The sequence below is a fragment of the Euleptes europaea genome, chromosome 6, assembly GCF_029931775.1.
Source record: "Euleptes europaea isolate rEulEur1 chromosome 6, rEulEur1.hap1, whole genome shotgun sequence".
NCBI lineage: Eukaryota > Metazoa > Chordata > Lepidosauria > Squamata > Sphaerodactylidae > Euleptes > Euleptes europaea.
The window spans coordinates 96,000,135-96,015,107 of NC_079317.1; the positions used below are offsets into that span (position 1 = coordinate 96,000,135).

At 42.6% G+C, this 14,973-nt stretch overlaps 1 protein-coding gene across 1 annotated transcript in view; it reads left to right on the forward strand.

Annotated features, from left to right (window-relative positions):
* Positions 1-1,581: 1,581 nt before the first annotated feature.
* The window catches only part of IRF7 (interferon regulatory factor 7), a 30,831-nt gene continuing 17,439 nt past the window's right edge, over positions 1,582-14,973 (forward strand). The window contains 7 exon segments of the mRNA XM_056850886.1: positions 1,582-1,626; positions 1,628-1,665; positions 3,140-3,148; positions 3,358-3,511; positions 9,772-9,967; positions 10,820-10,911; positions 12,284-12,335. Coding sequence (XP_056706864.1) covers positions 1,582-1,626; positions 1,628-1,665; positions 3,140-3,148; positions 3,358-3,511; positions 9,772-9,967; positions 10,820-10,911; positions 12,284-12,335 — 586 coding nt within the window.

Here is a 14,973-nt window from a genome sequence, read left to right on the forward strand (position 1 = left end):
TCAGCCCCACCTACCTCACAGGGTGTCTGTTGTGGGAGGGGAAGGGAAGGCGATTGTAAGCCAGTTTGATGCTGCCTTAAGTGGTAGAGAAAGTCAGCATATAAAAACCAACTCTTCTTCTTTGATGGACAGAACCCTTTCAATTGTGGTCCTGTGTTCATGCAGTGCCTTGAACTTTTGAGATCCACCAAATCTGAGTGCTTGATCCGTTGCAGAAGTTTCTTTTTAAAGGTGGACTCTTAATCGATAAGCGCCTCTCCTGCTGGATTGTCTATATTATTGCCCATAAGTGGCTTTTTCTCTGCTTAAAGAATTCTTAAATTGAAAATTGAATTATATCTATATATTAAAATAAATTCTCTTTCTGCTATAAAAAGATTCCCCATGTCTGTGATTGCAGAAGAACTGGGTATAAGTGCACAGATATGCCATCAGCCTGGTCCAGGGGTTTGACTTGACATGTGATTTAAAAAAATTAAATGGGCATATTCTGTAGCACTTTTGGGGGCAAGGTGACTCATGAACTGCCCTTTGCACTCCCGATTTATTGGAATTCCCTTCCCCACCTCCACATGGAGGTGCAGCCTATTTACTAGGCACCACGGAACCAAGACCCTTCCTAACTGTATGACATTGGCTTCACTTGTATTACAGGTGGTGGCTGTAACGGCCTGGTAAAAACCCCTCCTGCTACGGGCTGTACTAGCACAAGATGGTCAATATCCTATTCTCATACCATGCAGTAATTATTTCAGCCATACAGTAATTATGTTCCACTGTCTAAAACAGGGGTGGGGAACATCAGGCCCAGGGGCCGTTTAAGGCCCGCGAAATCATTTGGTCTGGCCCTTTGTGGGTCCTGTCAGATCTCTAGCTCAGAAGGATCTAAGACTGGTGATCCGCCCCCTCCTGCAGACAGGAATACACTCTATTCAAGGCTGATGTGAGTTTGTTTTGCCGAGAAAATGAACCTTTTTTCCCTCTTGCAGAAGAGTCATTAGCTATGGAGCTGCTAGGACCGCCCGAGAAACTGTGTTAACCCTTTCCCACCTAGGCCATGGAGAAACATATTCCCTCTGTAGTACAAGAGGGCTGGGGGCGGAAGTGGCGACAATGGAGGGGTTTAAGGGGGCAGGGCCAGAATGTGCAGGGGGGAGGTGAGTTCTTAGCCAGTGTGTCCTCATTTCATCCCTGCAGGCGGAGGTAGCAGGAGCCGGCTAAAGAATCCAGCCCCGACCCTGCGGAGCAGGAGCATGTGGCTGGACGACTACGCCCGGCTGGTGCAACAGACCATTCTGTGCCACCAGGTGGGCGAGTTCACCACCGGTTGGATGCCTGCCTGCTTGCCCGAACCCCCCCAGGGGGTCATCTGGGGCAGCTGCCTGCTTGGGGCTTGGTCAGCTAATTTTAAAGTTGATAATTTGGTATGGCCTGCGAATGATGTTGTAAATATCCAAATGGCCCTTGGTGGAAAAAAGGTTCCCCACCCCTGGTCTAAAAGCACGCTGAATCTCCAGGTCTGCTAAAATCATTTTACCCTTCTAGGTTTCTAGAGGTTCTGCTGGGGGGTGTTTCACACTTATGCAAGAGGACATCCAGAAGTGTACGCAGTCCACCATACTTCAATTTTTCCCAAGCCATAATGTCTGCATCAGCAAATGAAAAGTGAGTGTTCCTGATTATTAAATTAGGGGTGGGGAGGGTTGAGACCCGCTATGGGCATATGTCTGAACAGTGCTTGTTGGAGCTTTATCAGTTGTAGTTTGTGTGCTTGGTGCATTTTTCATAAAGAAAAAGCACCTCTGTCTTTTTCTGGTTTAGGATACCTAAGAACCTTTTTTTTAAATCATATGAATTACATTAAAAGCAGCAACACAAATTAGCCACTGCATTCGCACACTGAAGTCTGGAAAAGAGTTCTTTAGGACAGGCATAGCACAAGAGGTACTGAATCTGAGTACTTAAATGATGTACTGACTGTTGGGCCCTGACCTGGATGGCCCAGGCTAGCCAGATCTCAGAAGCTAAGCAGGGTCAGCCCTGGTTAGTATTTGGATGGGAGACCACCAAGGAATACCAGGGTCTCTTGCCATGAAAACCCCCAAAGGGGTCGCCATAAGTCGGCTGTGACTTGAAGGCACTTTACACACACACAGTGACGAATGAATGATGGGAGTATGTGGTCTTAAGTGTGCGACTACAGAGTTCTGTTAATTTTGGGCAAATAAAAAAAATCTACGCACAAAACTTAACAATAGGATATTAAGCATTGCACCTCCCGTCTAAGATAAGATCTTAAGGGAAAGACTGCTAGTCTTCATTGGAATTTGCAATGACTACAAGGTTGCCTCCTTGTGAACATTCTTTTGTTCATTTTAAAATTGCCTGAAAAGTGTGCTCTGTTCTGAACAAACTAGAAATAAACCAGTACAATGCTGTGGTTACAGTGTAAATGAACAGTCTAGCCTTGTATTCCTGGGGTAGAAGGTTCCTACAGAGAATATCTCATCCTTTTTTGATGGATGAAACTACAGGCGAGGAAAGTAAGACCTCAAATCCCTGGAGATCACTGTTGTGTTGAAATGAAATAAGATCTCCAATGTGCAGAATATCATATGTACTGCAAAGATAATTCTGCAGTGCTGTGATTAAAAAAGGTAAAGGTCCCCTGTGCAAGCACCAGGTCATTCCTGACCCATGGGGTGACGTCACATCCCCATGTTTCCTAGGCAGGCTTTGTTTACGGGGTGGTTTGCCGGTGCCTTCCCCTTTACCCCCAGCAAGCTGGGTACTCACTTTACTGACCTCGGAAGGATGGAAAGCTGAGTCAACCTTGAACTGGCCACCTGAAGCCAACTTCCGTTGGGATCGAACTCAGGTCGTGAGCAGAGCTTGGACTGCAGTACCGCAGCTTGCCACTCTGCGCCAACGGGGCTCTTTGGGATCCTGTAATTAGCATAATAAAATACAACCATGCTGTCATTTCCTTAAACCTTGTGCAAGATCCTCCTCTAGCTGGATGCTATTTCCGTGACCTTGTGGCAATACTGAAGAATGCAGTTAACTCCCGTTAAGATTCAGACTTCATTTTCAAACAGCGAAATCCATATCCCGCTAAGCTGCAGTCCCCCAGCTCTAGAGGCTCCCAGTCCAATGACCAGTTCCTCTGCAGTCTGTTTGTAGCATCTGTAGGGCTATAACAAAAAAGGTTTTTGTGGCCTGAGCTGCCAAAGCATTGATTTCTGAAGTTCTGAAACCTCTTTGTGTAAGAACTTTATTTTGCCAGAGGTACGTCTTGACTATTTTCTCGGACCACTTCGCATGAGCTGTTGCACTTCAAGCATCTTTGATTTTTAGGAAGCTCCGTTTCTTTGACTGGCTGGTTAATCAAATCGACAGTAGAGCGTATCAGGGCTTATGCTGGCTGGACAAGAATCACACAACCTTTCGCATCCCTTGGAAACACAATTCGAGAAAGAGTCTTGTGGCTGAGGATTACAGGATTTTCCAGGTATGAATCGCTTTCACTAGGAATGGCTTCTTCTGTGTAGGCTGACCATATGTACCGTTTTGAACGGGACAGTCCCGTTTTTATCCTATTTCCCGCCCGTCCCGTCTTTTTAGTTAAAATGTCAATGTTGTCCCATTTTGCACCTGGAGAGCCAGCGTGGTGTAGTGGTTAAGAGCGGTGGTTTGGAGCGGTGGGCTCTGATCTGGAGAACCGGGTTTGATTCCCCACTCCTCCACGTGAGCGGCGGAGGCTAATCGGGTCAACTGGATTTGTTTCCCCACTCCTACACATGAAGCCAGCTGGGTGGCCTTGGGCAAGTCACGCTCTCTCAGCCTCACCTACCTCCCAGGGTGTCTGTTGTGGGGAGGGGAAGGGAAGGTGATTGTAAGTCGGTTTGATTCTCCCTTAAGTGGCAGAGAAAGTCGGCATATAAAAACTAACTCATCTTCTTGGTTTCCTTCAGTTTTGACATTTCTTATGCTGCGTGCAGGCATGGCAGGGTAAATTCTCATAGAAAAAGTGCTCCGATGGGGTTACACTAATGTTACATAACCCCTGTCCTGTTTTTGCCTCAAGAAAATATGGTCAGCCTAGTTCTGTGCCCTTGCTGTAATCAAAACTCAGTCTTTGGCATGTGTGCAAAGCCCTTATTTGCAGTAACATGCAAAGTTACCTGCCCCTGAAAAACATCCTGAAACTGCCATTCGGTAGTTTTCTGTGTGAACTTGTATACATGGTAGGAGTATGGACTTTGCATGGGGAGAGTCTATGGTCTTGAGGTGAGGGTAGCCCACTAATGCCTGCCTAGCTTAGTTGGTGTCCTATCTGTTTGTTTGCTTTTAATAGAATTTTTATTATATTTTCCAACATAAAGAAAAATACAAACAAAAAAAGAAAAGAAATATTACAATATAGAAAACTACGTAATAAGAATGACATATATGTAAAAAATTAAAGAAACCCAAAATACATTCTTTACAGTCTTATTACATTTGTTCTACCTTTTTCATTCCCACCACCCTCCACCAGTGTACCCTTAATCCCTCCCACCACCGTGTTGAACTTCCGGAGAAGTGTCTAAGCAGTTTATTAATACAATATTTTAACAATCTAGACTACCAAAAATTGAATCTACAACTCTTTCACTATATTAATAAAATTCATTTTTGCCAGCTTGTCCCAGTATGCGAAGGCTTTTGACCACATCATTTTAAATTCTTCCACATCCTTCCCATGAAGGGAATCTGTTAATTTAGCCATCCGCATATATAACCATAACTTTTCTCTCCAGTCCTTAATTAGTCTATTTACTAGCTTACTGGATTTTGCAATAGTAATCCTTGCCGCTGCAAAACTATATTGACATATGACTCCATCATTCCTGTTCATATTATCTTTAGGGATTCCTAATAAACAAAAAGCTGGATCCATTTTTATTTTAATGTTAATCAAATTATTAGTCTCCCTTACTACCTTTCTCCAAAACTTTTTGATTTTTTTACAAACCCACCAGGCATGCATAAAAGTACCATTTTCCAGTCCACATTTCCAGCATAAATCAGTATTTCCTGCTTTAAATTTGCTAACCATCACTGGCGTAATATACCATCTATAAAACATCTTATATAAATTCTCATTTCATTAGTAATTGTAAATTTAAATTATGTTTTCCATAATCTCTCCCAAACTTCAAGATTAATATTATACCCCAAATCTCTCATCCATTTTATCATTACTGGTTTAATCCTTTCTTGCTCTAAATTTGTTTCAATTAAAAATTTATACATCCTTGCTATCTGACCTTTATTTCCCATATTTAATATTAATTCCAATTTGGATTTATTTCTATTAAAACCTATTAATTTATCTTTATTGAATATATCCTTTAATTTATAATACATAAACCAATCTCCGATTTTACCGTAAGTTTTTCTCTTGTTCTAAGAATCCAAGTATCACCACTATCCTCAATAATATCCCTATAACTACCTATATCCAAATTAAGCTGGGCTCCCCTTTTCATAAATGCTTCTCTAGGATTAATCCACCCTAGTGTTTTGATTTCCCAACATCTTTTATACCTTTTCCAAATCTGTAATAAACTATTCCTTACAATTAAAATCTCTACTTTATCTTTATCATACCATAAATATACATGCCAGTCAAATCTTATATTAAAACCTTCCATTTCAAGCAATCTGGGATTCTCTAATAATATCCAATTCCTTAACCAACCAAAACAAGCTCCTTCATAATACATTCTTAAATCTGGAAGACCCAAGCCTCCAGTTTCTTTTAATTCAATTAAGTTGTGGTAAGCTATCCTATGTCTTTCTTTTCCCCATAAAAAGTTCAACATTTCCTTCTTCCAAACTTTAAAAATCTTTACTCCTTTTATAATCGGCAGATTCTGAAATAAAAAAAGCATCTTTGGTAATACCATCATTTTGATTACTGAAATCCGTCCCCATAATAATAAGGTATCTTCTCCCAATGCTTAAAATCCTTAACAATTTGTTGCCAAATTTTTACATAATTATTCTGAAATAAATTAAGGTTATTTGAAGTTAACCATATTCCTAAATACCTAACTTTAGATTCAATGATGAACCCTGTTTTACTAGTTAAATCTGCTTGTTGTGATAGTCATATTTTTTTACCAAAATTTTCATTTTGCTCCTGTTTATTTTAAATTCTGCAAGCTTTCCATAGACCTCTACAATATTATTCCATTTTTCTCTTTGGCAATTAGGATTAGTCAAAATACACACTAAGTCATCCGCATATGCTTTAACCTTACAATGATTTCTCCCAATTCTTATACCTACAATGTTATCATCTTGTCTAATCTTATTAAGTAAAACTTCTAAAACTGGCCTTAGATTTTTGTAAATGATAAAATACCTTTCTCCTCTTGTTGGAATATTAATGGTTTGAATTCTCCCATGACAATACTTTTAACATGTCAGTTTACAATTCTTCCCATCCTTACTTTCCCCATATTTTAATACTTAATTAACCCCCCCCCCATCATCAGTCCCTGTAAAAATAAAACAGCTCAGCCATCATTCTCTTCTGAAAGAGACTCCTCTTCTGGTGTTTCTGCTGGAAGAACACCTCCAGATGCTTGTTCAGATTTGGCCTCTTCTGGTATGTCTCTTGGAACAGGCTGCTTTGAAGATTTTGGAAGATCTTTAGCATATCTTCTCAAGAATTGTTCAGCCTTAAGGGTGTCTGTGATCTTGTATCTTCTTGCTTTGAAAAAGAGGGATATGCCTTGAGGATACTCCCATCTATGTTGAATACCATTAAGCTTCAGCCTTTCCACAATCTCCGCAAAATCTTTTCTTTTTCTAAGTAGTCTGGTAGGAATCTCCTTCATAATTCTCGAAGAAACGCCATCTATTGTGAATGAGCTTTTAGTTCAAAATAAGATCCCGATGGCTTCTGGAAAAAAGCTGGCTCAGACAGTCTCTTGGAACCTTGTTGTTTCTACCATAAGCTGAGTTGACTCTGTAAGCTGTCACAATCATATCCTCAATAACATCTTGATCTTCTTGAAGAAATTCTGTACTTTTAAAAAGCCTTTTAAGTCTGCCCCTTCAGATGACTCTTTAAGCTCCCGTATGTGAATATAATTTTCTTTAACTTTAAGTTCCAGCATAGCAATAGGGTCCTCTTTTTTTCTTCTCTCTTGATTCGATTCCATTGAAAGTTCCAGAGTGTCCACCTTCTTCTTAACTTCTTTGCTATCTTGAACACATTTCTGTAATTTAGTTTCCACTTTGTCATGTCTTAGGGTTAAAGAGGTGATTGAGTCCTTTAAAGCAGAAATGGCAACTGTATTTTGATTAACTCCTTTTATGGCAGCACTTTCTTGTAAAGACTTACTCTCAATTCACTCCATGAGATGATGACTATCTTCAGGTAATTTTGGTTTAGGTGCCATCTTAGCCAAACCAGAGGCTGCTGTTGGGGGAGATGAAACTGTTGACACCAAGTTTATATTGGAAACAGAAGCTCTCTTTGTTTGATGTGAAGCCTGCTGCAGTTGCTGTTGTTTCAAAAGCTCTTTAGGATGCTTTTCTTTTTTCTCATCTCCCATTAGTCCTGAGCTGTTATACTTGTAATCCAAAAAAAAGGGGTGATGGGCAAACACCTAGTAAATCAACATGAGTGTCTTTCCAACAGTAAATGGAATCTCCAATGTAGTATGATATCCAGACCTTAGAGAACAGTTAGCTTCTGGATTGAGACATTTATTAGACCTTCATCTCTTTCCAAACGTTTACCCCATGCCATCCTGTTATGTTTCTGTAGTTGGCACAGCTGAAATTTAAATTGCGCGATCCAGCTGGCAAAAAGCCAAGTTCAATTCAGATCCTGTTACTGGAGTTATAGTAGATGATAAAAAAGGTTATTTCCTAGCAAATCCTGCTAGACACCTCAGTTGTGCATTATCATAAAAATGAGAGTGAAAATACTTGCAGTCGTTTTAAGATCGGAGAATCTCCGCGGCTCGTCCCGGCTGCCCGCAAGGGAAGTTATGGCGTCTGCTTCTCAGCTGCAGCACGTCCGAGTGAACCCCGCCGATTTCTCAGTAGGGATTGCTTATAGGACAGCGCGCTCGCCTACACCTTCTCCGCACCCCCTCTTTCACCGAGGGGTGCTGCTTAGCACGGGGGGGATCTTTCTCCCCCCCCCCATAGCCCTTCGGCGGAGCATGATTCTCACGCGTTCCGCCGCCGTTTCTCTCCGACCCGGAAGTCGTTGGTGTCCTATCTGTGAGGGAGTTACTGGAACAGTCAGCAAGGGAAACTTTCATCCTATGTACATTTTCAAATATTAACAGGCATGCCATACCATTAGAATGTGAACTTGTCTGTTATATTTTTGAGAGGAATCATTCATTCAAACCTTTATTGACATAAAACTTTTAAGTACTTCAGTCATTAAAATGCAGTATATAAATGATAAAATATCAATAAATAGTTACAATCTGTAATTCATAAAGTGCTGTGTACTTTCAGTAGTGCTTAACTCTGTGGAGGAGCTTGGTGCGGCGCTCCTAGAGAGATTTCCAGGAATCTTGCTACCGTCAATGTTGTATGCTCGTCCCTGTCCCTTAATAGGTAGCACACTAAGCCCACATCTGTTTGTGCTACATTATCCTTGAGTAATGGTAGCAGAAATTTCTCTTGTGGGAGCGCATGCAAGTCACAGTGTAATAGGACATGGGCTACCGATTTGGGTTGTCTCTTTGAACAAGCACAGATTCTCTCTTCATTAATAAATTTGGGCCAACAAATACTTGGGTTTGGTTATTCTTTCAAATTGGTTTAATGGACATATATAGGTTTAATGGACATATATAGGATTGTGATCTCCTTAGCCACTCAACTAAAAATGTCTATTCGGGGGGGAAAGCAGACATTGGGGATCTTTCTGCCCTACCCTTTATAACAGTTGATCCCATGTGAACACTTTTAACATGATCTATCCAGCCCTCAGATTTATTAGACTCCCAAATAAGAAATCCAATTCATCAAGTTCTGTTAAAACTGGCATCAAATAAAACTACAACAATAATAATTATTTCTCCATATTACATAATAATTATTTCTCCATATTACAAGTATAGATGTACTTTTTATTATAGATCCCATTTTAAATTTTGTTCCAGCAGTTGCTATTTAATGAGATTAAGCAAAGCTGATTCTGAAATGATACACCAAAAGATTATAGAATGTGAAAGAGATCTTGGCACTTAACTGGAAGCACAAAGCAGTGATCTGTTAATAATCTCATTAATTTTGATTGCTTTCTTAATATTAGGGATATTCTCTTACTTTTAATACACCTGCTTTTTACTTCTTAAAATATTCATAGTGGAGACATTCAATTTAGTTTGAACTTCTGTTGTTACAGTAGGTCTAACGGTAATTTACTTCTGAATGTTTGGGTAGAGTATACTTCTGAAGGAAATACTGAATGTGTAAACTCTTCTGAGGTATGCAGTTCTTCTAAATTATTTAGTGACGTGATAGGAAATTTCTTTTATTGCTATCTCATGGGATTAAATTTTTCTGGATTATTGCCTTAATTTCTGTTTACTAAAAAGGTGATCTTTATGAGCTGGAGACATTTATTTTATTAACGAAGTTTTCCTAGCAATGGCTAACATCTGGTATATTTTAGCAAGTCCTGTTTATGTTTATTTCACATCAATCTTGTCTTTTATTGTCCTGTCCCTGTGGAAGGAGTGGGCTATTGTTAGCGGAAAGTATAAGGAAGGTTCATCAAACCCGTCCAAATGGAAAACCAACTTCCGCAATGCCTTGAAGAGTACGAAGAGGTTTGAGTTACTGAGTTCCATGCAAGATCCTGATCCTCATCAAGTGTATAAAATCATCCAGCTCAATACGGCACAAGAAGCTGTCCCCCCTATTAATTCAAGTAAGGGCAACTGGGCTGCAAGAAACAAATTCACAAGAGGGAGTCTTTTGTTCTGTTTAAGTGGAGCTTGCTTAGTTTTTCCTGGAAATGCAGAAGCAGGGCTGTGAGAATGAGAGAAACCTAGAGATGAAACGGAATATGCTCTCAAACAGGCATGCACATTGCTCCAAACTGCATATGCTAAAACGTCTTTGTTGTTTTTGGATCACTTAATACTCCGCAGATGTATCCCTTTGTTCCAAACTTTGGTTGGTCACAGCTTTGTCATATTTTTTTTGTGTGTAAAGTGCCGTCAAGTCGCAGTTGACTTCCTGCGATCCGCTAAGGTTTTCAATGGGCATTCATATATCAGAACTTGTACTTAAGATTTGTATGCAAGTCAACTGATCAAATATTGTTCATATTTCTTGGAGGCTTTATATGTCTTATATATTCCTCTGTTCCTTAGCCCCTTAAGGCTTTGTGGAATGACTAATTGTTCTTCTCCTGTGGTTAGGTAAGGGACTGTGGCATTTAGATGGACCATTAAAGATTAAAGCTGCCGTCACCGGATCACGCTACGTTTTTGAAATCCTTTAACACAGCTCCTGATGTTTGACCCTAAAAGACAGCTGTGGGCATGGACCAATCTCCTTGAAAGAGATGTGTGTGAGGGAGAGAGTTTAGGTTCCCTGTTGGAAACACCAAAGCCAGACCTGTAGGTCTCATGACGAGCACCTGAAAGTAGAGAAACATGGCATTTATGTTGGCATTTCCAAACAGGAATAGTTAACCTGCACATGAAACAGTGTATTTGTGTGTGTGAAACATTTTCCTTTGAAATAACTCTGGGATTTCCCCTCCTCTTTCAAGACAATGGGAGTGACCCTGATGATGATCTGTTGCATATCAGCCCCCACAGTGAAAGACTCCCAGCTCTTCCCCAGCCTGCACCTCTACCACAGGTACAACACGGGGCACAAAGGGATCGTGAGGCTTGAGTTCATTGAGTTCACTCTTTGGTGTGATCGTGGCAAGACTCGAGGAAATACAATGGCTCTGTGCAGACATTATGGCAAACCAGGTTGCGAAACAGCTGTGGTTGGCCCACCTTCCTTTGTAAGGGCCATTCAATGCCTTTGAGAAATGGTTGCCACATTGTCCTTCTTGAGGCAAGAAAGATGCTCCAGGAGGTAAAGCACTAACAGAGGTCTGTGCCTAGGTTGTGGCTTCTCCTTTGCTCCTAGGTTTTGCAAGCTTTACACAATGGACTATTTGTGATTTAAAAAAAACTTTTCTGATTTTAAGAATTTCCTGTCTTGGCTTTGTGCAACACTAAAGAACTTAAAGCCCATTCCTGAGCTGTGCCGGCGGCTGCACCCAAAGCCCTTTGGAGGCCGGCAACAGCCCATGCCGGAACAAGAGCCCAAAGCGCCGCCATATAAGAGGTGCCCGCCCGCGATTGTGGCCCCAGTGCCGGCGTGCAGGGCCGGGCGCCAGTCTCCGGACACTGCCGCAGCAGCCGATGGAGCCTGCCGCCGGTGTCCGATGCCGGGCATGACCATGGCGGCGTCCCCGGGGTGTTCCGGCGCCGGCTGGGGGGGCGGGGCCACCGTTAGGCGGCCTCCTGAGTCGTTTTGGCTCGGGAATGCCCCCTTTTATTTTTTGTGAGATAAAAATGGAGATAAAATAGGGTTGCATGGTTTTTTTGTGCCGGGCGAAACCTCCTTAGGAGGCAACGCCACTAGCTTGCCTCCTAAGCCCGGCGCAGGCATTCCTCTTAGGAATGCGCTCATAGACTAACTGTTTATACAGCTGTAGATTTAAAACTGTTGACACATTTGAGACTTACACTGGGTTTGTAATGAGGAGGTAAAACCAACATGGCCCTTAATACTGATCTACATTAAATGCCTGTCTTCAGTATACTTTCATAACAGTGGGAAATTTTCAAACATGACGCTTAAATTGCTTTTGAATCTGTCCTGTGCTTGTTTACGTAAATGGGAGAGAACATGGAAATATATTCTGTAATGCAAATCTTCTGACCAGCTATCTTGTGATTTATACTGCAAATTCTATTTAACCAAGAGTTGCTGTAAGCCTTGGGTGTGAAAATTCCCACAAATATGTATGAAGCTCAAAAGACTTAAACATTTCATATGGGGGGAAAAACCCACGCAGGATGGAATGGAAACTTCCTTTCATCTCACCCCAAACTATCATGTTAAGAAATTTGGAAGCCCCAATGTACATGTACAGGGCACAGTGTAATAGTGCTTTTGGTGCTTATCTCCTTGGTGTATATTGAACTAAAATATTATTTTATTTTTGCAGCAGGAGATAGAAGTTATTTTAGGAACTCTATCACTGAGGAATCCAGGCCCAGGTACGCTGCTGGAAGTAGTGTGTACTTTACATTTGTGGTGGCAAAATATAAGTGAACTGGTGCATATGCACAGAATACCTGAATGTGTTGATCTATTGGGAATATAGTGCAACCACTAATTATAAGCGTGTGCTCACGGTTGTAATATTGGTTGTTCTTGGTATTGCGCTACTGTTGTGTCAGAACTTTTTCCATGGATCAAATTTGGCTACTAACAATTTCTGTGTATTTTGGGAAATATCCCATTTCCCGACCCAGAAGGGGAATCCACAACCAGAACAGGATGATCTTCTGATGATACTCAGTTTATGGGGGTTACATGCCCCCCTCAGGGACCCAGTTTGGCTTCTGTTTAGTTGCCACCTAGTGCATCATCTAAAGTTATTTTCCCTCTCTGTGAATATAAGGACTACCACATTTTTCTGTAGACTGGAAAAAGAGTCCTTAATCCCTGTTTTGGGTAGTAGCTATTGATACAGTTGCATGCGTTGCCCACCCCCAGAAAGATTAGTCAGCAGGGAGCTTATTCAGAATCTTGAGTCTGTAATTGGTGGCTTTCTGCATTAAAGAAATTCACAAGGGGATTGGTCAAGCAGTCGCATATGAGCCAACAAGGGCGACCAGTGACGGGGAATTTATTGCAGGTTCCAGCGAGGGTTGATGTACTCCAAACAAAACAGAGCTGTTAAAGTCATCCTTTTATTAAAAACTCGAGCTGAGAAGTTCACCTAGTCTAAGTCACTTAAAGACAGGGAAGTTCTAATGCAGGGGTCCTCAAACTAAGGCCCGAGGGCCGGATCCGGCCCCCAGAGGGCTTTTGTCCGGCCCGGGGACCAAGGAAGCCAGTCCCCCCTTGCCCCCCTCCCCAGAGCTTTTCTGGGCTTCCTGGCTGTGTACGCACAACTGGAAGTCTCCCTCCCGCCCCAGTCGCCCCCTTCCCTGCTCCCTCTCCAGCCCAAAACCTCTTTCCTGGGCACACAAGGCATCTTGCTGCTTCGCGTGCCGCCCGGTCGCCCCCTTCCCCCTCCCAGGCCCAAAACCTCCTTTCCGAGGTGCGCGAGGCGTCTTGCTGCCTCGCATGCCGCCCAGTCGCCCCCTTCCTGTCCTGGCATTCCTGTTTTGGCCACAGTTGGCAGCGTTCTCACGGCTCGGGGCTCTGTCTCCTCCTGGGGGTATCCTTGTGGCCTGGAGGTAATTGTAGGGGCCCCTTGGGGGGGGGCTGGGCATATCTCCAGGGAGAAGAAAAAGACTTGTGGCCATTTATGCACAGGAGGTTTTGCCTTGGATTTGCCGCTCTCCAGATGCACATTTTCCCCATCCGAATTCTCAGAACTCAAAAGTAAATTCCCCCCACCCCCACCCCAGGGGAGAGTTTGGAGAATTCGGATGGGGAAAATGTGCACCTGGAGAGCGGCAAATCCAAGGCAAACCCTTCCATGAATAAATGGCCTTGGTTTTTACATGCCAACTTTCTCTACCACTAAAGGGAGACTCAAATTGCCTTACAATCCCCTTCCCATACCCTCCCACAACAGACTCCCTGTGAGGCAGGTGGGGCTGAGAGAGTGCTAACAGAGCTGTAACTTGCCCAAGGTCAGCCAGCTGGCTTCGTGCGTAGGGGTGGGGAAACCAACCAGGTTCACCAGATTAGCCTCCGCTTCTCACGTGGAGGAGTGGGGAATCAAACCCGGTTCTCTAGAGTCCCTGCTCCCAACCACCACTCTTAACCACTACAGGGGGAATGCCCGGGCTTGTAAGGAGGATGCTTTTCCGGAGAGCCCCCTCGCGCCGCCTCCTCCTCCCCCGAAACAGTCCGGCCCCCAACAGTGTTTGAGAGACAGTGAACTGGCCCCCTGTTTAAAAAGTTTGAGGACCCCTGTTCTAATGCATACAACTGTTATAGTTTTAATGACATCACAGCGTAGCTAGGGAAGAACTGCAAGAGAAAGATTATCCCATCCAGTCAGACATATGCAAGTATTGACGCATTCATGCAGCTTAGAAACTGTATCTAGCTTCTTGTAGCTACAGGGAGGGTAACTCAAAATTCTACTCTGTACCATCTTATCATTACCCAAAGACGGAGGGCTTGTTTCCTTTGACAATAGTCCTTTTAGAATAGCAGAGCCAGCATAAAAACTTGCCAGGGTACAAAGGTTCATTTTCAGCCAGAGAAACCTAAAGATGGCTCTGCTTATGCCAAGTTAAAATTCACCCACACGGGTCAGGTGGCATCAACTGTGCCATTTGTGTGTCAGTTGTTGATGAACAGCCTTGCCGAAGTGGATAAGAATTGGTAGGTTTTATATGATTTCTTAATCGTGTCAAAAATTGTTAGATTTACTACTGTGTGTTCATAATCATTTCATTCTTTTGAGCGAACTGTAGTCTGCTTAGTTAGAGGCTTAGTGGTAGAACATCTGCTTGGCATGTGGAAGGGCTCAGGCATCTCCAATTAAAAAAAGATCAGGTGATAGGTGATGTGAAAGGCCCCACTCTTTTGATGCCCCACTAGCATGGTCTAGTGGTTAAGAGCTGTGGATTCTAATCTGGAGAACTGGGTTTGATTCCCCACTTCTCTACATGAGTTGTGGACTCTTAATCTGGTTGGTTTCCCCACTCCTATGCATAAAGCCAG